Source organism: Peromyscus maniculatus, chromosome 4 (assembly GCF_049852395.1).
Source record: "Peromyscus maniculatus bairdii isolate BWxNUB_F1_BW_parent chromosome 4, HU_Pman_BW_mat_3.1, whole genome shotgun sequence".
Taxonomy (NCBI): domain Eukaryota; kingdom Metazoa; phylum Chordata; class Mammalia; order Rodentia; family Cricetidae; genus Peromyscus; species Peromyscus maniculatus.
The window spans coordinates 96,405,666-96,430,847 of NC_134855.1; the positions used below are offsets into that span (position 1 = coordinate 96,405,666).

The 25,182-nt window shown below is 50.9% G+C and overlaps 1 protein-coding gene across 1 annotated transcript; it reads left to right on the forward strand.

Annotated features, from left to right (window-relative positions):
* Positions 1-718: 718 nt before the first annotated feature.
* Disp2 (dispatched RND transporter family member 2) lies at positions 719-16,203 on the forward strand. The gene is made up of 8 exons (XM_006979221.4): positions 719-987; positions 7,172-7,501; positions 7,867-7,896; positions 8,038-8,161; positions 8,445-8,560; positions 8,747-8,874; positions 9,169-9,266; positions 10,669-16,203. The coding sequence occupies exons 2-8, from the start codon at positions 7,188-7,190 to the stop codon at positions 13,891-13,893; spliced, it is 4,035 nt and encodes a 1,344-aa protein (XP_006979283.2). The 5' UTR covers positions 719-987; positions 7,172-7,187; the 3' UTR covers positions 13,894-16,203.
* Positions 16,204-25,182: the final 8,979 nt, after the last annotated feature.

The window sequence follows — 25,182 nt, forward strand, 5'->3', positions numbered from 1 at the left end:
ACTCAGGCTTCTCATACTTCTGGTATCCACTGTAATTCTGCTACAGTCCTCTAGTCAGGAGGACCCTGCAACCAGCCCCCCAATCTGTTCTTTTCCTTCACAGCTAGTCCCTGGGGAGGGTTGGCAAGAACTCCGGAGTGGGTGGCTCTCAGGTCTCTGTAAGGCTCAAGTGGGGAGGGGTAGTGACGGCAAGAAGGGGCTGGGCATTGCTCTGAGCGTCCCTCCTCCACTCACTGCCCCTTCCCCTTGTTGCGCACTTTAAAAAGTCAGGAAAGCAGGAAGAGGCAGCCGCCGACTCAAGGCCAGGTCCAAAGTGGGAAAAGACCCAGCCCGAGCGTCTAGATAACCTAACCCCCTGGGGAGGACAGAAGGACACGGAGAGGAGCCGAGAGAAATAAGGGTACTCATGCGACCCGACCTCTCTGGCCCTCCCGCGCTATGAAGTGTGGAAGCCTGCGGTTCAAGTTGTGAGGATTTGTGCACGGGTCGCTCTTTCTGGTTTCCTTTAAGAAGAACGGCGCGTCCAAGGATGGACGGTTCGGTCACATTACTAAAGACGATGACCAGACCTGGCCAGGGTAGAGAGGCCCGTACTGCAGCCTCCAGCCTTAGTGGCAGCGAACCCCCAGCCCCCGATGTTGCGGCAGCCTGTGTCCCTGTCTCCCCTCCCTCCTTCCTGTCCTGCGTCCATTGGTGGATTCCTCTTCGGCCCCGCCCAGAGACTGGCTTCGGAAACTGACGCATGCGCAGGAGTCCGCCGCTGCCTCTGCTTCAGCACCAGAGCCCGGACAGCGGCGCCGCCCACGGGCATGGACGGTGGTAGCAGCCCCAGCGGCTGCAGCGACAGTCTCCTTGCCAGTTTCTGAACCGGCGGGCGAGCAGCGGCCTGCGGGGAATACACGAGCCCCAGAAGGCAGCTGCCGGGACAAGTAAGAAGAACCCCTCCGTAGATCCCGCTGGAAGATCTTCTCAGCACGCCTGCATCAGGTATCTTTAGTAGCTGCCGCCACGTATCACCTCATTCATTCCCAGCCCTTCGGAGAGCCCCTCTCGGGGCGGGTATATCTGTACACTCTCATCTTGCCTGGTTGGTTTATCCTCTCACCGACATTCGATAATGCCAGCTGTCATTGCTTCACCTCCTGGGGGACCTGCCCCACCCACTGTTTCCTCCTTTCTCCTAAGGCCTCCGAGGTCCCTTTCCATGGCCTCTGGAACTCCCCCACTCCCCCTAGGCCTTGCCTCTGCGTCTTTGCAAAAGGCCTCACGTCTGTCCGTCCGCCGCTACGTCAGTCTGCATGTCAGTGTGCAAAGGGGTGTGCATGGACAACAAAAAGGAAGCTCGCCAAAGCAGGTGTCCTGGGGAGGGGAGGCAGGCCTTTGGGATCTACGTCAAGGACTGCCTTTGTCCATCACCGGCAGTTGCTTGTCTGCCCATTGTCATCGGCTGCTACCTGCCCACCGCATCGTTATTTCTCTCCCCTGCATGGCCTCCTGCCTGTGTACAGACTGATTTTAGTCCCCGTGTATGGTAAAAACTAGACCGAAGCCACTTGTATATGCAGGATCGGAGGCTCAGGCAGTGGTCTGTTTGACTCCTGAAAGAGCCTCAGGCTGGTGGAAGAGGAAAAACACCTTCCTGCTGAGTACCCATTCCCAGATCCGGGTGCCCTTCATTTTTCTGCCTTCACCAGACATGTGGCAGAACAATCTGGCCAGGTAGCAACATGACGCCATTTCTGTGTCCTGCCTGACTCTGCCGCCCCCAGAATCTCTCCCCAAACACGACACTACCTCTCTCTCCTGCCTGGACTGAAATAAAAGGCATTTTTAAGAGGCGAAAAGCAGATACAAACACATTATCTCCAGGTTATCTGATTTAAAATGTGCATTCTGTTCCTCAGAGGGAAGAGAAAGCCCACAGGTGGAAGCAAAGGTTGTCTTCCCTCTTTTATTAATTCGTCAGTCTGGAAGATATAAAATCATATTCAAGAGGGTAAGACATGGGATGGGTGTATTCTCCAGCCCAGGGACTCCGCTTGGAGTCATAGCCTAACCAAAAGAAGGTGAGGATGGGGGGGGGGGGCACAGCTCAGTGATAAAGCATTTCTCTATCATTGGCAAGGCCTTGGGTTCCATCCCCAGCCACTGCAGAAAAAAGGGTGGAGAGGGAGGGCAGTGATGAATCAGGGCAGGCCCGGGGCCAGGAGCGTCTGTACCAGGGGCTACGGCAGCATGGGCTGTCTGGCATATCTTGCCAAGGATCAGCCCTGTCTGGTTTGCTCATTCCTCCCGGGCACAAGAACCACTTGTTCTCTTCCAGCAGTTCTCTGGAACCCTCTGCCTCTCTGCAGGTCCCCAGAGACTACGGACACTGCGCGGGCATAAGGACTTTGTTCAACTCAATAGGAGAAACACAAACATAGCTCCTGGGGATAGCTATACCATGTATCAGAGTACATACACTGTACACGTTAAACACATGCACACACCAATTTACACACTCATGCCCTACACATACACACACACACACACACACACGCACGCACGCACGCACGCACGCATGCACGCACGCACACACTGCAGTGTAGTGTCCTGTCCCATCCCGTCCCGTCCCCTCCAGTACAGGAGATTAAATCCAGAGCCTTATGTATGCAAAGAATGCTTTCTACTACATCCTCGCTCCCACCCTCACCCCCGGAACATTTTGGGAAGGAGTCAGGCCTTAAGCCTGGTACCACACAAGATAACACACACCTGTAATGCCCGCACTTAGGTGGCTGGAACAGGAAATTCAAGGCTACTCTGGACTACATAGGTCCTGGTTTCTCCCTTTTCTTGGCCTCCCAAGTTCCTCTCTCTAGGCTTTGCCTCTGCATCTTCATCTAGGCTATGCAGAGAGTCTCTATCTTTAAAAAAAATTCAGGTGTGGTAGCAAATTAACCCCAGCATTCACTTAGGAGGCAGAGGCAGAAGTGTAGTTCAAGGCCATCCTCAGTTACATATTCAGTTCAAGACTAGCATAGGCTGTAGGTAATCTCGGTTTGAGAGCTGAGGAGGGGATTGACATGAAGCCCAGAGAGAGGAAAGCCTGGAGAGGGGAGTGGAAATCGTTTGTCTAGGCTAGCCTCCAAGTATCGGAGCTATCGGGACAACTTCCAACTCTACAGTATGTTATAAATTCATTGACTAGGGGATGTTTGAAATAGTTAATTGTTTATGTTTTTAAAATTACCATTTATTTTCTTAGTGGTGTGACCACTGCTCCCCTCATCTGTCCTGGCCACTCTGTGGGACCACAGTGACATCCAGATGACAACTCTGTGGGTTCAGGGCCACGTTAATTCGTACACATCTGCCCCTTCTGGAACTCCCAAGTTGGGGCTCTGTGCCTAGGGACCTGATAAAATGGTGACCTTCTGTGTGAGGCCAGATTCACCAACTTCCACCCTCTCCATGACTTGGCTTATAGGCTCTGGGGTGCAGGCAGGCAGCCTAGGAAGTTACCCATCCTAACTAGAGACCTGGCTCATTTCATTGGGAAGACTGAGACAGACTCCGCTCTACCACAGCCAGGCTAGAGAATTCCAGGTTCTCTACACTGCTATAACGTCCTGCACAGTGAAGAGGGGTGAGATTAGGATCAGTTGACTCTTGATCTCTGAAGAGGGACTGAAAGGGTTGAAAGGAGGAGGCTGGAGCCATAGAGACACCAGCAGAAGTAAACAAATGATGGAGAGTAGATCCCCTGTAACTAGGAGGAGTTTGGGAAAGAGAGTACTCCATTTCCCAGCACCTCTCCCTGTGACTGACACTCCAAGCGAGCGCCTACTTGTTAGGACAAGTCCTGTGCTCTGTGCTGTAAGGACACAGGCTGCTGGAACAGGCCCCTCACCTCCACCCTGGCTGCCCCACTGCCTTAACCCCTAGGAGGCAGGCCCTGCTCTAAAGAGTGGGGGCAGAGCTGATAGTGGTCATGCCGGAATCCAACCCAGAGCAAGAGCAAGCTCGATGCTATAAATTACATAAATAAATCGGGGCGATTGAGATAAAGGCCGAGCTCTACAGCAGCCAGACTGGAGGGTTTCGGGCTCTCCATGGCGATATAACGGCCAGTATAGTGCAGAAGGGTGAGATTATGGATACCGGCATAATCTAAACCAATATGTACACAAGCAGGCAGCCAGGCCAGGCAGGGGCGGCACATGGTCACGTGACCAGCAGGGAGGTGAGCAGGGGATGGCAAAATAAAGGGCAAAAATAAAAATAAAGAGGCAAAAAGCAGAGACTGACACTGTCTCCAGACGGGAGGAGAAGGCCCCACAAGTGGAAGTGAATGTTTTCTTTCTCTTATTGAGTCCTCAGCCTGGTAGGTAGGAAGCCTTCTTCAAGAGGGTAAGTCACAGAACACAGGCTTCATTCTCAAGAGAGAGACCATTGCTAATGCTGGCCATACTCAAGCCTTCAGGACCCAGTGCAGACCAAGCACTGTGTTGAGCACATGGACTATACAAACAAATAAATGAATATGTAAAGTAGAAGAAGCTATAGCATTAAAAAAAAAAAAAAACTCTAGTAAATGTCAGCACCAGGCATAGTGACACACTTCTGTAACCCTAGCACTTGGGGAGCTAAGTCAAGAGAATCAGGCCAGCCTGAGTTACACAGTGAGATCCTGTCTCAATAAGTAAATAAATTAATAAATGATCTCACATATACACATGACCAGGGCACTTATCCAGTTTCTCTTTGGCTCAAAGGGATTGGCCTCCAAGAGTTGGTACCTGCCAGCACCCTGGCTGCTTATGTCATCAGCATTATGGAGTCATCTAAGGTCTTGCTTTAGAATGTCTTTGGTCAAATTCATATATTTCTAAATGTTGAGTTAGTTCAAATAAACATCAGTGATTTCAATCATGACATCAGATTTCAAATGCAACTTGTAGAGAACAAACAAAAGAAAGAATTTAAGGTTAGAGCTACAGTGAGATTCCCAAGATCTAAGACATTCTGAAACGGGGCTATTACCTGAGTACCTAAAAGGGACAAGTTGCCTGTGCAAATATACTTCTCAGAGCATACACTCCCTGTGGTCCTGAATTTGGGAAAGGGCAGGAAAGCAAATGCGCCCTCCACATGCCGAGCTCTGTTCCAGGAACCTCACGTGTGCTACATCCAAACATGCGGCATCACATGCTCCAATCATTGTCTTTTCTGAGGGCCCAGAGCCAAAAGATGATGGAGCCTAGAGTCTACCTCTACTGGTCCACTGTGAGGCTTGTTCTCTCCTAAACAGCCATCCTTCCGGGGGGGGGGCATCTAGGCAGGGTTCACCTTTTATTTCCAGTTTCTCTCCATAGTTTCTGGGCTATTGATTGATGCCAGTCATAGGCGCAGCTGTGGAGAGAGAAGCTTCCCAAGATGCTAAGCCTTCATTTTCTGAAGGAGCAGAGGGGTTCTCAGAAAAGACTGACACCCAGTTAGCTCACTCCAGTTACTTTGTTCAAACACATACAAGGTTAACAGGGGCTGGGAAAGGCTCCACCCACCAAAGCCATCTTCCTCTTGCTGCCTATGGGAGCAGACAACCCACACAAACCTCAGGTTTGCCAGGAGTGTCAGGACCAAGATCCGTGCAGCTGTAAGCTGGCTCTCACGAGGCACCAAGTGCAGACTCTCCAGAGAAACAATGTTTCTTCAAGGTTTAGACAGTCTCAAAACAAATTTTCAGCCTCTACTGATTAACCCAAACATAGCAAAGGTTTTGCTGAAACATTTCACTTAAAGCCAGACAGAAAGGCTTTACTTTACACATCATCACTACAAGGCAAGCTAAGGGAAACTTCATGGAATCATTCAGCCCTGAACCCCTCTGGAAATCCCCATGACCTCCAGGCAGTCTGCTCTGTAGCCATCATTTTCCTTTCCCAAGACTGGCCATCCTGCCACAGGAGACTCTACCCTCCCTTGGAGGGGAAGACTGGAACTAGACTGACCTATGTACAGTGTTGTCCTGATGACTAATTTGGGGCCATCACTGACTCCTTCCTGCCATATTCCTTGGAGGTTCCAGCTCCCTGTCTGAACTGTGTACACCCTGACAAAGTAAAACCATGCTGTGCATAGCCCTGGGCCAGCACTGTTGAAAAAGCAGCACCCCTGTTTCCTGAACTTTCCAACTTCCTTCATTCCTATTGAAATAAGGCCATCTGAATTCTTTCTCATACAAACCAACATGTTGCACTGTCTGCATCTCCCAAGTACTATGAATTCCCAGGGACAAGAACAGGGTCTTATTTATCACAGTGCCACTCTTGATAGCCAATCTAGCACCGTGTTCACTTAATGAACATTCCCTGACCACCTTCTGTGCCAGTGAGCTGTTCAATTCACTGCAGATATGGTGGCGATGAACCTTTCTGTGTATCAGCTTCAGCCTCCACTGCCCGCCTGAGAGAGGGGACAAGTCTCTAATCTGATAGCTAGTTGCATCAAATACATGAAGAAATACCCAGTAGGGCAATGGGACAGAGAGGAGTCGAGGGACTGGTTTAGGAAGAATAATTAGGGAAGCAGGTACTCAAAGGATGTCTGTCAAGACTAGAAACAAGCTGGACAGAATGACGCATGCCTTTAATCCCGACCCTGGGCATAGGCAGGCAGATCTCTGTGAGTTCAAGAACAACCTGGTCTACAAAGTGAGTTCCAGGACAGCCAGCTCTACATATTAAGACCCTAGAGAGAGATGGGGTGGGGATAAACAGACAACTATACAGGAAGTGCACAGTCTCCAAGTTCAGAAGATCTTGAGCATGGTTCAAGGTCCTAATCTTTACTTCTCACTGAATCTGTTCTCAAACCTCTAAAACAAGGAAATTCTTGTTTTTGTAGGCAGTAAATAAGATCATATGTGTAGAAACAGGTTTGATACCAAGCAGTGTCTGACATATGGCAGATTGCCAGTGATATTTTTTTGAATGCATGGATGTTTAGTGTGGACCCCAGGATGCAGATTTTTGAGCTCCCACCCATCTCATTTGTCCTCAGAACTAATAAAAAATAATAATAATAATAAATAACAACCTCAGGCTCCCGTCTCCCTGTCTTGCTTACTGAACTGGGACGTAGATAACCCACCATCACTCCATCTTCCGTACCTGCCCTCTCCCAGGTCCTAGACCAAAGCCATGGCTCCCGAAGCAAGCCCAGAGAGAAGCTGCTCCCTCCACACCTGTCCCCTTGAAGACCCGGCAGGTGCTCCCGGACCAGAGCCAGCAGTCTCCACCCTCCAGGCTGGAGACCCGACTAGTCCGTTAACAGCGGGCCATTTTGCCTTTCCTCGAGCACCTCAAGACTATCAAGAAGGCAGTTCGTTACTAGGATTGGGAGATCAAGCATCGTTATGCGGCCATGTCTCCAACCTCAGCACTTCCACAGACCCCTCCCAGCATGACGGGGTCTGGAAGCCGCCTTCTGTGCAGCACCATGTGGTCAGCGTCAGGTAAGGAGGGGCTGGGAAGACCCGCTGGCTGCCGCGGAAAGGTACAGCAGTCACTGAAGCCTCCAGATTCCTTTCTTAGGAGGAAACCTGGACATCTCCTGCTTCTGATGAAGGAGGCAGCTTGGATAGAGCGCGGGGTGTGGGGTGTGGGGGGGGTGAAACTTAGGGGATGGGCAACCCTAAAAATTAATACCACTTCCTCTATGCCCTGTCATCCGTCTTTCCCCACATCCTCCCCATCCAATGCATACCCACTCTTTCCCCCACCTCCAGTCAGGCTTGCACACATGGACGAGCACTCACACGAATGCACGCAGGCACGCACACCAGAAGACTGTGGTAATTTCTCTTCTTCTCTTTCACAGGCAGGAACGCATTTTCCGGATGCCAAAGAGGTAGGCCCAGGCCTCCCCTGAACTCCCAGGCGTGGCCAGGCTGGTACCCACGCCATGGGCTCTCTGCTCTGCTCTCCCAGCTCACCAGCCTTACCGCCACACCCACCATCAGCTCACGTGGGCTTCCCCTCTCTTTTCCAGCTATTCCCAGCTGATTGCTGAGTGGCCCGTGGCTGTGCTGCTGCTGTGTCTGGCCTTCATCTTCCTCTGTACCTTAGCTGGGCTGCTGGGAAGCCCGCCACTTGACTTTTCTGAGCCTTTACTGGTGAGATGCCGGGGGAGGGAGGGAGACCCTTGGACTAAACATTGCAGCTCGGTCTGAGGCAGACAGTTGGCCCACCTTGGGGGTAAGGTAGCATTGGTGCGCTCCTGAGTGCCAGAGAGCTGTAAGTATGGTGCAGAGATCATTTGTCTGTGATCCAGGTAGGGGGCACCAAAGGGGCAGAGCTGGGAAGCGTCCAGAGGGAGGACACCCTCACTTAGTGCCACGCCTCCCGTGACGCCGCCCCCTCCTGCACACCTGCTCCTCTCTGCTCTCCTCCCTGCAGGGTTTTGAGCCTCGAGACACAGAGATCGCCAGAAAGCTAGAAGTCTGGAAAGCAATGCAGGCCCTCACTGGCCCCAAGAATCTGTTTTCTCTTTCCCCAGACCCTGAGATGAACAGGTAACAGGTTCCCATCTTCCCATTGAGAGTAGTCAAGGATGGAGAAACTAGAAGGGGGCACTGGGTGATCTCTCCAAAGACATGAGACATGTGAGAGGTTGCTGGTCTCCTTGGGGGAATGGTCTACCATTTCCTGAGTCCACCATGCCGAACAGTACTCTGGGAAAACTATTCTCTCTACCTCAGCTCAAACCTCCTCAGCACTCTGAGCCCTGCAGCCTGGGGCAGGGCCGAGGAGAGTGTGGTCCGGACCAAGAGGATGGTGGAGCCCGTAAAAGACAAAGAAGAGGAGAACTTCTTTTGTGGTCCTCCTGGTAAGTTGCAGCATGGCCAGTCCTGACTTCAGTAGCGGCGCTGCAGAATCGGATGAGCAGGTCTAGAGCAAATGTGGGCAGACAGAAAGAGAAAATGCCCACCGCCATATTCAAGCCTAGGAAGATGAAGTAATGAAATAGGTCTCAAGCCCAGATGCATCAAGCTGATGTGGGGCAAGATGATGCATCAGGTGTAGGCTTCCGGTTCCTGGGAATCCCAGGACGAGCATCTTCTTTTAAGTGGGCTCAGATTCTGGGGCCAAAGGGCTGAGCTGTGTGTGGGTTGTGTTGCAGAGAAGAGCCATGCAAAGCTGGTGTTTGTGTCCACCTCTGGGGGAAGCCTGTGGAACCTGCAAGCCATCCATTCCATGTGTCGTATAGAACAGGAGCAGGTGAGCCGTCTGGGGAGACGCCAGGGGTCTGGGTGGGAACTGGGGACACAGAGAACCTAGTCCCGGTGCAGTACAGCTTAGCCAGGACCGCCAGGGTGGACTGGGAGGAGCTCTCCCTGCTGAGAAAATGATTCCAACTCTACTTGGAGGCTCTGGGTTGGGACAGGAAAAGCAAAGCTGGCTGATTTTAGAAGCGCCAGCTTCCTGTCTCAAAGAGAGTCCAAGCAGAGCCTGGGGAGTTGCAAAGCGTTTTGCAAAGAGATCTCAAAAATGTGTGGAGGAGCCTCGGTTCCTCGGAAGCTAAGACTCTCGGCTTCAAGGCTGCAGCTCTTCAAGGCTCCTCCCAAGCGAAGCCGATTTGATTATGCTATTAGAGAACCACATACAGTCATATCTATGATGTGTTTACTGCTGAAAACAGCGTGGAAACCACTCTGTAGCCCAAGTCCCCTGTGCCACCCCATGACGACTGGTTAAGAATTTGTGTTCTGCACTCAGATGCCCAAATTCAAGGCCAGCTCTCAGGCTCCCTTGGTTCATGACTTCTTAAGCTCTCAGTGCCTCATATGGGTCGGTGTTTTTGTTTTTGTTTGGTTTGGTTTGGTTTGATTTGGTTTGGTTTGGTAGTGCTGGGCATCAATCTTAGACACTTGTATTACTAAACCTGCGTTCTATTGCTGAGCTACAGTCTCCTCCGCCCCCTACATTGAAATAGGGACAAAGGCAGTGCATCCTTCATAGGGATAGTGACCGTGAAAGGAGATAGCATTCGGAAGCCTCTGACACAATGCTGACACTAGCAATGACTTGACACACGTTCAGCATTGTGGTCACTGTGATCCAAACCCCATGGCTGTGCACGTTAGGTCAGCAGCAAAGCAGGGCTTCCGACTCCTGGGTGGGGGCTATTTGTACTACACCGGCGGTTGTGGTGTGAACAGCAGGCTGAAGAGGAAAGGGGGTACAAGCTGGGAAAAGAAAGGATTTAAGCACCCCAGAGAAAGAGGAGCTGGGAGTTCTCAGGGACCCTAGAATGTCTCCTACCGCTTCCTTCCAGCTTTGTTCCATATGTGGCCTATCACCTCCACTCCCGTTCCTAACTTGGGAAGTTGCAGAGTTAGGGCGTGTGGCCTATAAGAGCCCTTCTGGCAGAGCCTCTGGGAGAGGCCTGGGGAAACTTCCCAGAGGTTCCTCTTGGATGAAGCCAAGATAGAGCTATAGAGGCCAGACCAGGGGCAAAGGCAGCTTTGAGAGAAAGCATTTCTGTTGGGCTTGTCAAGATGCTTTCTCTCTGCTCTTCAGCATGGCAAGAGGGGAGAGGGCCCAGGACAGGGCTGGGGGGACCTGGACCCCTGGACTTCCCTCTGAGCCCTCTCCTCCCACTCCTGTGTGTGCCCTACAGATCCGCTCCCACATCAGCTTTGGGGCTCTGTGCCAGCGATCAGCAGCCAATGAGTGCTGCCCCAGCTGGTCCCTGGGCAACTATCTGGCCGTGCTGGCCAACCGATCCTCCTGCCAAGATACGACCCAAGCCGATGCAGACCGCACACTGGCCTTGCTTCGGTTCTGCGCCATCTACTACCATCGAGGCGTCCTGGTGCCGGCTTGTGTGGGCTCTGGGCAGGATAAGCCCCTGTATTGTGCCCAGGTGCCCACCAAGTGTACCTGGACCAGTGCCATCTATCAGCTCCTGCACTTTCTGCTAGACAGAGACTTTCTGAGTCCCCAGACTGTGGATTACCAGGTGCCCTCCCTCAAGTTCAGCCTTCTCTTCCTGCCCGTGATAAAGACTTCCTCCCTGCTAGATATCTACCTGGATGGCCTCGTTGACCCAATTAAGGTCACTGACAACTACACATCGATCAGCGGCATGGACTTGGGCCTCAAGCCTAGACTGCTGAAGTACTATCTGGCCGAAGATACCATGTACATCTTGCTAGCCCTGGTTGTCATCTTCTTTGGCATGTCCTTCTACGTGCGTTCACTCTTCGTCACGTTCACGTCACTCCTGGGAGTGCTGGGCTCCCTGATGGTGGCCTTCTTCCTTTACCATGTTGTATTCCGAATGGCCTACTTCCCCTTTGTCAATCTAGCATCCCTCCTCCTGCTCACCGGCAGCGGTGTCAATTACACGCTCCTCTTCTTCGACCTGTGGCGCCTCAGCAGGGGCCAGGGGTCCTCCGGGGGCCTAGCGCAGCGTGTGGCCCGCACCATGCACCATTTTGGCTACCTGCTTCTGGTCTCAGGCCTCACAACCAGCGTGGCCTTCTACGGCAGCTACCTGAGCCGCCTGCCCGCAGTGCGTTGCTTCGCTCTTTTCATGGGCACCGCTGTGCTAGTGCACATGGGGCTCACACTAGTCTGGCTTCCGGCCACCGTCGTGGTCCAGGAGCGCTACCTGGCACGAGGCTGTGCGTCCCAAGCGCAGGGCCAGAGGGGCACCGACCCCTTGCGGCTGTTGCTGGCGTTGCACAGACGGATGCGCTTTTTTCGCAGGCTTTTTTCCATCCTTTCGCGCCTGCTCTTCCAGCGCCTGCTCCCCTGTGGTGTCATTAAATTTCGATACATCTGGGTCTGCTGGTTCGCGGCCTTGGCGGCAGGGGGCGCCTACATCGGCGGCGTCAGCCCTCGCCTGCAATTGCCCATCCTACTGCCACTTGGCGGCCAGTACTTCCGGTCTAGCCATCCCTTTGAGCGTTTTGATGCTGAATACCGCCAGCAGTTCCTGTTCGAAGATCTGCCTCCAAACGAGGGCGGCAACTTGCCAGTGGTTCTGGTGTGGGGTGTCCTGCCGGTGGACACTAGTGATCCCCTGGACCCTCGCACCAACAGCTCAGTAGTAAGCGATCCTGACTTCGCACCCAGCAGCCCGGAGGCCCAGGAGTGGCTCCTGGCTCTCTGCCATGGAGCCCGGAACCAGAGTTTCTTTGGAGACCAGCCAGAGGGTTGGCCTACCCTGTGTTTAGTGGAAACCCTCCAGCAGTGGATGGAAAGCCCTAGCTGCGGCCGCCTGGGTTCCGATCTGTGCTGTGGCCAGTCAGACTTCCCCTGGGCCCCCCAGCTTTACCTCCACTGCCTCAAGATGATGGCTCTGGAGCAAAGTCCTGATGGCACCCGTGACCTGGGACTCCGCTTCGATGCGCATGGCAACCTAGCAGCTCTAGTTCTGAAGTTTCAGACCAACTTACCATACAGTACAGAGTACGGCCCGGTCCACTACTTCTACACTGAGGTCAGCCGCTGGTTATCAACAGAGCTGGGCCAGGCCCCTCCAGGCCTCAACCAGGGCTGGTTCACCAGCACCTTGGAGCTGTACAGCTTGCAGCACAGCCTGACGACAGAGCCCGCGGTGGTGCTTGGCCTGGCTCTGGCACTGGCCTTTGCCACCCTGCTGCTGGGCACCTGGAATGTCCCCCTCAGCCTGTTCTCCGTGGCATCTGTGGCTGGCACCGTGCTGCTCACAGTGGGGTTGCTGGTTCTCCTCGAGTGGCAACTCAACACGGCCGAGTGCCTCTTTCTCTCGGCCTCCATGGGCCTCTCGGTCGACTTAACCGTCAACTACTGCATCGCCTATCACTTGTGCCCACACCCTGACCGCCTGAGCCGTGTGGCCTTCTCCTTGCGTCAGACCAGCCGCGCCATAGCCATGGGGACCGGAGTGCTGTTTGCCTCCGGGGTGCTCATGCTGCCTTCCACCATTCTGCTGTACCGGAAGCTGGGCATCATCGTCATGATGGTCAAGTTTGTTGGCTGCGGCTTTGCCAGCTTCTTCTTCCAGTCCTTGTGCTGTTTCTTCGGGCCCGAGAAGAACTGTGGGCAGATCCTCTGGCCCTGTGCCCACCTGCCGTGGGATACCGGGACGGAGGAGCATGGCGAGAAGGGACGAACGGGGCCACCCGGGTTCTCTGAGCACTATGAGCTGCAGCCCCTGGCACGGCGCCGGAGCCCCAGCTTCGACACCAGCACAGCCACCAGCAAGCTGTCCCACCGGCCTTCCATACTCTCTGAGGATCTGCAGCTTCACGACGGCAGCTGCTGCCACGCCCACACACCCGCCCCTCCCTCCCCACGGGATCTGCTTCTGGACCACCAGGCGGTCTTCAGCCAGTGCCCCGCCCTGCAGACTTCCTCTCCCTATAAGCAAGCCGGCCCCACCCCCCAGCCCTGGATCAGGCAGGACTCCCAGGGACAGAAAGCTGAGCCCTTGCAGGCCCTACCAGAAGCCACTGCCCACTGCCCCAAGCCCAAAGGCGAAGAGCTCCCGGATGGCCTCTGCTCTTCAGCCAGCACTCTGGAGGGACTCAGCGTCTCTGATGATACCTGCCCCTCCGAGCCCGGCGTCCGTGTGCCAGATTCTGTGGGCACCTCACCAGAAGCCATGAATGGCACTGGACACCCCATGCTAGAGCGGGGCCAGCTGAACGGGAAGCGTGACACTCTGTGGCTGGCACTGAAGGAGACCATCTATGACCCAAACCTGCCCAACTCTCATCATACCAGCTTATCCTGGAAGGGCCGTGGGGGGCCAGGTGATATCAGCCCCGTGGTACTTCCCAACAGTCAGCCAGATCTTCCGGATGTTTGGCTCCGTAGGCCCAGCACCTACACCTCTGGCTACAGCAGCTGAGAAAGCCCAAGGAAGGCCAGACCAGGGTCCAGAATCCTGTTGGTGAAAACAAGGCAGAGGCCATACTAGCCTAGAGCCTGAAGGTATTTCTCCGTATTGACATGATGTCTCACCCTCCAACTATGGATTCTAAACCCTGCCAGATGTTGCAGCCTTGATCTCTTTGCTACTTAACCCCTACATCTGGAGGATTCAGTGGGAGGGGAGGGCCTTGCAAGATAATACCAGGCTCTCCCTGTGAGGAGCTGAGCGCTCATCTGCCCCCACAGTGCCAACAAGGACCCCTCCCCTGGAAAGGGAGGAGGCCAGATGTGCAGCTCCAGGTATCATGGGAGGCTAATCATTTTTCTCCCAGGTGGCAAGAAGTTCATCTTTGGGATCCTGTCGGGGCACCTCACTGACTAGAAAAGCCCTTAAGAACCTCCACAGGCTGCTGAATCTCACCCCTCTCATTGGCTCTTAATCAGAACACTTCACTTTGCGGGGCGCTTTGCTGGACCAGCATTGAACCTGGGCCTCTGTCCTGCGCTGCTCTGTTCTACTCACACTCACCAGTGTGACTAGACGCTCTCCAAAAAGCAGGGCAGAGACGGCTGCAGAGGGAGGAGGAGGAGGAGGAGGAGATGTGAAGGTTGGCTTTGGAGTCTGTAGATCCCAGGATTCCCTCACCAGAAGCAGGTTCCAGAATGCTCCCTATTGATGAACAATGGTCATCCTTTGCTGTCGCCATGCCTGTCAGCCTCCTAGGACTCTTGCAGCTCCACCGCAGAGCGGCCTGCAGTTGGTCAAGACACTAAGGCAGGTTGATTGATTTCCCCAAAGTGCTGTCACTGGCTCAATCTGCCACTATAGCTCCCGGCCCCCTCCTAACTGCCTGCTTCAGGGACTGCCTGCTTCAGAGCCACTGGTCCCTGGCTGTCGTTATCCTTTGCTTCTGGCACTTACCCACTCTCCCTTCTTGAGTGTCTCTCCTCCTTCCCCTTCCACCTCCAGAAAGAGTTGCAGTCTGAGCAGACCCCAGAGTTCCTCCTGTCCTCTGCACTTCCCTCTCTGAAATCCCCTGAGATGCCGACTCGAAATGGAGCCCCGCAGATCACAACAGCCCATCTGTATCTCAGGCTTCAAGGGCATGCCTCTTCTGTGGCTAAAGAGTACAAAGAGGCTTTGCCAGAAGAGGAACTGAGGGACAGAAGAATTTGAGCAGAATCTAGTTAAGACAGGAACACAGGCTTGCTCTTGTGGGGGAGTTTGTGAACCTGAAGTTTCTCTAGGTCCCCGGTTTCTAAAGACTGGGTCTACCTAGGGCGTTAAGGAGACTCAAAGACCAAAGCCTGGCTTTCCTCACCAAAAGCAAAGGTCCTGTCCTGAGGCTTATCCCACGTGACACAGTTCATGACGCTAGGCAGCATCAGCAAGTTGACTGAACACTTGCTTTGGAAATGGTTTAACCAGCAATAGAGGTGTGATAACAAGACCTGGCCTTCTGCCCGGGAAGCAGCCTCCATACACAGGCAGGCATTGATGGATCAGTGCTATTGCTGACCTCGGGTACCCAGGACAAGATGACCAGGAAGATCTTCTGGAAAGAAACGGCTTGAGCAGCTTCAGAAGATCAAGCATGTCAGATGGGGGGGTGTGGGGTGAGGGGGATGTGGTGATCCAGCAGCAAACACTGTCCCCTAAGGACCATGCTTTCAAAGAACTCTCATGCCTAAAAAGTAGCTGCTCCAATGGGTGTGAGCGCTGGCGGGAAAGTCAGCTCAGCTTTGCTTTCCGGTGCAGCTCTCCAGGGCCCCTAGGTTCCTGGCAGAAGACATGGCATGAAGACCACCAATCTAGGCCATTTTACATGAGTAACAGAGATGTGAAAAAGAATTTTTCAGCGCCAAACAAGCTATGGTGAAGCTAGAGGCAAGCCAGAGGGCATCTTTGTTTCATTTTGTTGTGTTCCTGTGTTTCTGAGATCTACCTCCCGCCCCAAGTAGCCCAGGACAAGTGGAGCAGAAACTCAACTGAGAACATAAGACTGTGGAAGAGACAGAAGGCAGTTGTCCCTCAGTATTCATGGAGAGCTGGTTCCAGCCCCCCCTGCCCCCCAGGATACCAAAATCTGAGGCTGCTCGAGTCCCTTGTGTAGAATGGTGTAGTATCTGCATATAATGACGAATATTCTCCTGTACACTTCCAGTCGTCTTTAGAGTACTTACGATGCCTAATATGATGTAAATGCTATTGTCAGTCCTTAGACTGTGCTGCTGTAATAATGACGAGAAAAAACATGTGCGTGTTGGGCTTTTGTTTCTTCCTTTACTTTTCTGTCGTAATGTGCCCAGGTTGGTGTGGTTCTGGGTCTGTGTGGTTGAATCTGTAGGTACAGAACTGCTGCTTACAGAGCGTTGACCGTGTAGGCCAGCTCCTTGCAAGATAAGTAAGTTGAGATAAGTGATTCCTGCTCATGCTGGACACCATGCATATCCTGTAGTCTCAGCCACCTGAGATGCTAAAGCAGGTGGATCGCTTGAGCCCAGAAGACCAAGGGTAGTTTGGGCAACATAACAAGACCCTGCATTAAAAAGAGGAAGGAGGAGGAAGAGGAAAAGGAAGGAAGGAAGGAAGGAAGGAAGGAAGGAAGGAAGGAAGGAAGGAAGGAAGGAAGGAAGGAAGGAAGGAGCTAACTAATTCCAAACTGATATTTGGAAGCATAAGCAGTCACTAGGACCTAGTTTGAACCAGTCTCCTTGAGTAGGGAGTAGGGGACATCACTCACGTTATGCCCAAGTAGCAGTCAACCTTCCTAGCCTGTGACTTTTCATCGGGATCCTGGCTTATCTGCACCATGTACTGTGCGCCTCTCCATCACACAGCCAAGCTGGGATGATGGGTCCCAGGGAGAATAAGGTGACTGATGTTCCTACGCATGAGCAGTTCTGCCGTGGGCTGGGGAAGAACTTAGTGGTACAGCACATGTTTAGCGTGCAGGAGAACTGTAATCTATCTCTAACATCCCTCCACAAAATTTTGTCTTAACTCAGAAGAGAGCATAGTATCTCCTCAGCAATTGACCTTGGCTTTTCCACTGCTGTTATGGGAGACCAGCAGGTTCGCAAACCCTCAGCTGGGTGTGGTTGTGCATTCCCATGACCCCAGCACTTGGGAAATAGAAGCAAGAGGATCAAGAGTTCAAGGTCATCCTCTTGGGGTGGGGGATGTTGGTTTTTTCCTTTGTTTGGTTGTTGTTGTTTTTCTGAGACAGGGTTTCTCTGTGTAGTCCTAGCTATCCTGGAACTTATTCTGTATACAAAGCTGTCCTTGAACTCACAGAGATCCCCCATGTTAGGTGCTAGATGTTCTTGAATCCTAAATGGTCTTATAATAAAAAAAAAACCAGAGCCAGACACTGGAATAAACCCTGAAAGATCAGAGAGACAAAGGAACAAGCCACTAGAGAAACTTCTCACTACTACCAAATCCTCAGGCCGAATCGAAGGCGAGATCCTATCTCCATGAATCCTCTGACTGAAAGCTCTGAGTCCTCAGCCAAAAAAAAAAAACTTCCTCAGCTGAAAAGCCTTCTAGTTCCTGTCTCCTCACACCTTATAAACCTTTCTCCACACAGCCATATCACTTTCTTCCTAGTGCTGGGATTAATGGCGCGTGTGCTTCTCAAACACTGGTAGCAAAAACTTCTCAAGTGCTGGTGTGTGCCACCACTGCCTGGCTCTGTTTCTCTCCTAGACTGAATCAATCTCATGTAGTCCAGGGTGGCTTTGAACTCACAGAGATCCAGATGGATCTCTGCCTCCTGAATGCTAGGATTAAAGGTGTGTGCCACCATTGCCTAGCTTCTGTGTTTAATCTAGTGGCTGGCTCTGTCCTCTGATCCTCAGGCAAGCTTTATTTGATACACAATATATCCCCACACCCGAGTGCTGGGATTAAAGGTGAGTGCCCACTGCTGGCTTCAAGGTCATCCTCTTATAGCTGGTTTGAAGTCAGACTGCCTGTCTGCAAAAATCCCTCCCCACAAAGAATCGGAAAGTTCACTCCCCCCTCCTCAATCTTAAGAGTGTGTGGGGGCGGTGCATGTGTGGGCATCAGGGGTTTGGGTACACTTCAGAATCTCTTTGTTAAGGATTTCTAGGTCCTGTTCTTGTAAGTCACTGCTCCACAACTCTGCAGTTAGGCAGGTGAGTCAGAGCAGCTGATGCCTCCTTAGTCATAGCTGTTCTCCACGAGACAGGCCCAGAGGACTGGAAAACCCAGCGACAATCTAAAAGGTCACTTTGGGGCTGAGGGTAGAGCTCAGTGGCAGAGTGATAGAGAGCTTGCCAGCATATGCAAATGCCATGGGTTTAGTCACCAGCACTGGAATAGTGAACAACAAGAGAAAAAAAAATATGAGTCTAACTTCATGCCTAGAGTAGATAAGACTAACAGTAGGCAACCCACATCCGTGGGTAAGCCAACCTACCCCTCTAACGCAGACCCTGGAATGGAGATCCAAAGCATTACAAGTTTTGCATTTCAGCGTATCTGTTTACTTGTCCGATATTTGGGACGGCTGAGTTGAGTGTATGGCCCCGGACATGGGAGGTTTAAGAGCATGCTGTTGAGGCATGTAAAAAGAAATCAAAGTAACCATGTGTGCTCTGCAAAGTTCAAAGAATAATTTCTTTCCACAGAGCACTTAAAACTACAATGCACTAACAATCCTCCGGGTGCTCAGCAAGGTGACACAGGGCAGTGATCCCAGCACTTGGTCTCTAGAAGCAGGCAGACAGGAATTCAAGAGTAGCCTCAGCTACATAGCAAGTTTAGGGCTAGCCTGGGCTACATGAGACCATGTCTAAAACAAAACAACAGAGCCTAAGCTCAGTTGGTAGAGTGCCTGCCCAGCACAGAGGAAGTAGAAGCAGAGGATATCAATGTCATCCTTGGCTACATATGGTCAGCCTGGGCTACATCTCCAAAACAAACAAACAAACAAACAAACAAACAAACAAACAAACAAATTACACACTGGAGCAGACTGGTGGAATTTTTTAATGCAGAGTTGAAGTCATATCTTCACCTGTACCCTCAGCCCTGCCTAACTAGAAGTTCTATTCTAACCCCTGGTTTTCATCATCTGAGGTGATTACTGTTTTTCCCACCTTCTTCCAATGTCTGCTGCTCTCCACTCTACCTGCTCCTCCCACCCCTACTTCAGAGAACTGAAGAACCTCATTCTTCATAAGGAAAACTAAGCTCCTACAGGTTGGTAGCTCATGCCTATAATCCCAGTTCCTGGGATTAGGGGGTGCAGCACACACCTGAAACACCAGAATCAAGAGTTCAAGGCCAGCCAGGACTACATAGCTACCTAGTGAAAAACTGTGTCAAAAAGAGAGAGAGAGAGAGAGAGAGAGAGAGAGAGAGAGAGAGAGAGAGAGAGAGAGAGAGAGAAAGGAGGGCTAGAGAGATGGCTCCGTGGTCAAGAGCATCTGTTGCTCTTGAAATGGACCCAAGTGTGGTTCCTGGCGTATTGGGCAGCTCACAACAGCCTGTAATTCCAGCTCCAGGGGAATCCGGGGCCTCCGGCCTCTGAGAGCACCTGAATACAGGCTGTACACCTACACACACACACACACACACACACACACACACACACACACACACACACACACAAATACACATAATTAAAAATAGTAAAAATAAATCCTTAAAAGAAAGGGGGGGATCCTGCCCTCCCACCCTCAGGTAGGAGGCTATCAAATCGCTGACTTCCTGCCTCTGCCGTGTCCTGGATCCCTCCCATCCTTTCTGTGATGATGAAGGAAACAATCATGTTGCCGGCAATGTCTCCTTGCCCTTTGCATGGCAGTCCTTCAGACAAGAGCTGGTGCTCTTCAGGGATGTGAAGACTTTTTGGGACAGTGGGGGACACTGAGTTTTCGGGACATTAACTTTTAGCATTGTCTCTTGTCTTAGTCAGAGTTACTATTGCCGTGATGAAACACCAGGACCAAATGCAACTTGGGGAGGAAAAGGTTTATTTCACTCACACTTCCATACAACAGTTCGTCATCAAAAGCAGTGAGGGCAGGAACTCAAGCAGGGCAGGAACCTGGAGGCAGGAACTGATGCAGAGGCCATGGAGGATGCTGCTTACTGCCTTTCTCCTCATGACTGGCTCAGAGGACTGAGCAATAAGACTGCTTTCTTATAGAACTTCCCCTGTCTCTCTGACTCGGGTGATTCTGGACAGGAGAGTTGCATATGATGAGCTCTTGGAGCAAGAACAAAATGTAGAAAAACTTCCCTGAGAACTCCCAAAGGGGCAGCCCTGTGGCTGTTACCAGCCTCCTGTTTCAGAATACAGGGGGTGGAGCCAGGCAGTGGCCCGCGGCTTTAATCCCAGCCCTCAGGAGGCAGAGGCAGGCTGATCACTTTGAGTTGGAGGCCAGCCTGGTCTACAGAAAGAGTTCCACACAGAGAAACCCTGTCCCAAAACAAACAAACAAATACAAAGGGATGAGCCTGGCAGTGGCGGCGGGGCACACCTTTAATCCCAGCACTGGGGAGGCAGAGGCAGGCAGATCTCTGTGAGTTCGAGGCCAGCCTGGTCTATAGACTCGTGCAGAGGATCAGTTCTCCATGTTCCCACATGAGGAAGCTGACAACTTCCTGTAACTCTGGTTCCAGTGAGCTCCAAAAATATCTGACACCTCCGGGGGCACTGAATCTCGACTCTCGTGTGTACATACCCACACACAAACACACACACAAGTGGGGCTGGAGAGTTTTGTTTTTCAGAAAACAACAGCAACAGGAAAACCACTTCAGTTTGGGGTGGGTGGGATGGCTCAGCACGTGAGAGATTGCCACACAAGACTGACAATCTGAGTTCCATCCCCAGAACCCACATACAGGTGGAAGGAGAGAAGAGACTCCACGAAATCGTCCTCTGACCTCCACACGAACACCATGAAGCAAGTGTGCTTGCCCCTACATAGTGTCCTCCTTGGGGAAAAAGAATTCCGCTTTGCTGGGGATGGTAGAGAGCATCTGTAGCCCCAACACTAGGAGGCAGAGGCGGGAAGCTTGCCTCAGGTTCAGGACTAGCTTGGCCAATATAGTGAGACCTTTGTCAAAAAGCGTTTGACTTGATGACGGCTTCGGGTATAGCTCAGTGGAAAAGTGCTTGCCTAGCATGTGTGTAGCCCTAGGTTCAAATCCTCAGCATACCTTCAAAACAATCCAGCTTTAAAAGTAAGGTTGATGTCTCCATGACGGTAAGGTGACCTGCTGACATCCCATGCAACCTAAGTCAGAAGCTCATTTTTTAGTAAAAGGGGGACCTGTAGGTCCCTGGCCCCCGTTTTGGGTAACTGTTGCCTTGCTTGCTGGCCTTGACCTTGATATTCTCCCTATGCTAATTCCCTCCCGGGTTCCACGCTCCTGAATGCTTAAGGGAAGTTCCTTGTCTGTGTATCCTGCATAATGGGCGTTAACAGCTTAGATACAAGATTGTAATACATCAGTAGCAAGTTCTGCACCACCACCACCTCTTCTCCCACTGTGCTGTAAGCCTGTATTTAAGACCTCTTCCCTCCTTCAATAAACAGCATTTGGCATTAAAAAAAATAAAAATAAAAGTAAGGTTGAAAGGCTGGAGAGATGCCTTTACCAGTTAAGAGTGTCATACTGCTCTTCCAGAGGACCTGAGTTCTGGGAAATTGAGCACTAACAATAACCTGTAACTCAGGGGAATCCAACATCTCTGGCCTCAGCAGGCACCTGCACTCACATATTAAATACCCATACAGCCACATAATTAAAAATAATAAAAATAAATCTTTAGAAGTAAGGTTAATAGAGGGTGTGTATTAGCCACATTTATCTGAATAGGAAAATAAAATCTTTCTTATGGAAAATTAGTTTCATTTGGCTAGTAGATTAGAAAAGGAGGATTGGGTCAGGCATGGTAGTACATTCCTGTCATCTCAGACATGAGGACCACAAGTTTAATGCCAGGCTGGGCTATCTAGCAAGACTTTGTCTCAAAACAACAAGGGATGTAGGTTAGTAATAGAGCATCTGCCTGATGTGTACGTGAGGCCTCAGGTTCTATCCTCAGCAGCGGGGGAGGGGGGAAGGTGGCTTGTAAAGAAAGCATATGGTGATCATTTATTCTCCAAATAGAATCATCTCAGTCTGCTCCATAGTTTAAGCAAGAACATATTTAAAGTTCTGATACATCTAGCATGTGCAAGGCTCTGAGTTTGGTTCCCAGTGCTATAAAAAAACAAATCAGTGGGTCTAGAGAGATGGCTCAGTGGTTAAGAGCTGCTTGCTGCTCTTCCAAACTAACCCAAGTTAGTTCCCAGCATGGCAGCTCATAGCCATCTGTACTGTGGGACAATATTTGTACACTGTAAATATGTGCTGCCCTCATTGTTAATAAAAAGCTGACATTGTTAATAAAAAGCTAAGCAGAATTTTCAGGGCAGAGAGAATTCTGGGAAGAAGAAGGGCAGAGTGAGAAGAGTCGACAGGCAGAGGCAGAGGGAGGCAAGATGAACATGCCGTGTTGAAAGAAGGTACTGCCACTTGGCAGAGGGTAGATGAGAAATATGGCTTAATTTAAAATCTAAGAGTTGGGTTAGTAACAAGCCTGAGTTATTAGCCAAGCATTTATAATTAACATTGAGTCTCCATATTGGTTATTTGGGAACTGGCAGTCTGCCTATATATCTGTAACTACAGTTCCAGGGAATCCACTGCCTTCTTCCAACCTCGGTAGGTGCCAGGCATGCACATGATGCACAAACATACAGGCAGGCAAACACTCATACACAGAAAAAAAAAATATTTAAAAATAAAATAAAACAGAGCCAGATGTGGTGGGTCATACCCTTAGTCCCAGAACTAGGGAGGCAGAGGCAGGCATATTAGCAGGTGGCTCTTCATGCATTCAAGGTCAGCCTGGTCTGCAGAGCAGTTCAGACTAGCCAGGGTTACATAATGAAACCCTGTCTCAAAAATAAACAAACACAAACAAACAAATAAGATTTAACAAAACTTTCCTTTTCAACAAAAATGGAGGGGATCAGTGACCAGATTTACCACCCTGTCTGAACCAACCACCCCAACAGCAAAAGCCAGAAAATGGCGGAATTCACAACCCTGGACATCAGACCACAAAGACCAGTGATCCCTGCCAGATAAGAATCAAGGAAGGCCAGGCCCAGGAGCACCCCAGTTTACTGCTGAGATTCCAGGCGTGCAACAGGGAGGGGGAGCTGGGACAAAGCCACAAGGACTGTGGAGCCTTGGGTGCCAGTTCAGATTTTGGGGAGCCAAGTGGGTAGTGCTCAGAACACAATACTAGAAAGTACAAAGAGAGAATTCTGGGGCCTCACAAACGTCATCCTCCAGCTTCAGGAGCGTTCAGGCAGCCACAGACCCTCATCTAAGACGGAGGAAACTACTCAAATCCAAGGGAAAATCCACCAAAAATAATGAAGATGCCACTACTCACATAAGACCTGAGTGGCGCCTGTTCCCACCAGCCAGATGGAAAACTCCCTCAGCTGTGGGGAAGGGTCCTCAGGCCCGGCCTACACACGGCTCAGTTCCACCCAACTCTTACATCTCTCTCTCTCTTTACCCGAGAGTCTCACTATGTAGCCGTGACTGGCCTGGACGTTGCTGTGTAGAACAGGCTGGCCTCAAATTCCTAAGAGACCCACCAGCCCCAGCCTTCCCAGTGCTGAGATTAAAGGCCTCACCAGCTCACCCGGCCCTTCCACTCTGTTTTGGTGTTTGGGGCTGAATGCAAGACTTTACACATTCTTTTTTGCTGATGTTGTTTTATTTATTTTATTATCTTTTAAATTCTATGTCTGTCTGTGTATCTATATGTGTTTGTATGTAAATATGTGCACATCTATGTGAGGATCCCTGGTCCAGGGGAGCATGTCAGATCTCTTGGAGCTGGGGTTACAGGCAGCTGTAAGCCTCCCCATATTGGTGCTAGGAGCTTGGGTCTTCTAGAAGAGTCAAATGCTCCATGAACAGCGGGGCCGTCTCTCCAGCCCCCAACCTCACACATTCTAAGCACACGCTCTACCACTGAGTTACACCCTCAGTTCTAAGCTATCAAATCTTAAAACAGACTAGGAGAGAGGAAACTCTCATTAAGCAGCTAAATGCATCCCAGAAAAGCTCAAGAATATTTATATAAACCCAAAAATAACCAGCCCCACAAAACAAAATTCACAATGTCTGGAGTCTCTAGATACACAATTACCAACAAGACAAAAATGACCCATCCCGAGGGAAAATCAATAGAAATGAAGCCCAAATTGACACGTAAGTGATAATTAGACCAAGACAAGTGGTTATTACAGCTCTCTTCCATATGTTGTAAGCAGAGATTTGGAGTGTATAAAAATATCCACCTTGAACTGGTGGTTGTGAAAACTAAGATGTTTGAGATTGGAAAAAAAAATCAGTGGATGAAATCAACAGTTTAGAAATTGCAGTGTGTGTGTGTGTGTGTGTGTGTGTGTGTGTGTGTGTGTGTGTGTACACGTGCATGCGTGTGTATCTGTACAAATGGCAATGGGGGGCTGAGGATGTAGTTTAAAGGTAGAACACTTGCCTGGCATAATCAAAGTTCTGGATTCTAGCCCCCACCCATGAGGACACAATAACAGAAAGTATATACAAACAGAACGCCAAGAAAAATATATGAATGCATAAAATCATACGAAATCTGTACTGCACTGAAATTATGTCCCTTACAATTATCTAAAATTGTGAGCAAAAACCAAACCAAATAAATACTAACAAAAACCCAAAGACAAGAGCCAGAAATGATGGCACACACCTTTAGTTCTAGCTCTTAGGAGGCAGAGGCAGGTGGATCTCTCTAAGTTTAAGGCCATCCTGGTCTACATGGTAAGTTCCAAACCAGCCAGGGCTGCATAGCAGTGAGAGACCTTGTCTTAAACGAACAAAAAACTGGCCATCAACTAAAAACAAGCCAGAGGGTCCTTTTAAAAATAATGTTTAAGCCGGGCGGTGGTGGCGCACGCCTTTAATCCCAGCACTCGGGAGGCAGAGCCAGGCGGATCTCTGTGAGTTCAAGGCCAGCCTGGGCTACCAAGTGAGCTCCAGGAAAGGCGCAAAGCTACACAGAGAAACCCTGTCTCGAAAAACCAAAAAAAAAAAATAATGTTTAGGGGTTAGGGATTTAGCTCAGTAGTAGAGCGCTTGCCTAGCAAGCGCAAGGCCCTGGGT

What these genes read in the sequence shown, in the direction of transcription:
- Disp2 (XM_006979221.4), top strand. Translation starts at nt 7,188, where the DNA reads ATGGCTCCCGAAGCAAGCCCAGAGAGAAGCTGCTCCCTCCACACCTGT. An exon ending in CCAGACCCTGAGATGAACAG is followed by an intron (nt 8,561 to 8,746) that starts GTAACAGGTTCC and finishes TCTCTACCTCAG; the next exon opens with CTCAAACCTCCTCAGCACTC. An exon ending in GTCGTATAGAACAGGAGCAG is followed by an intron (nt 9,267 to 10,668) that starts GTGAGCCGTCTG and finishes TGTGCCCTACAG; the next exon opens with ATCCGCTCCCACATCAGCTT.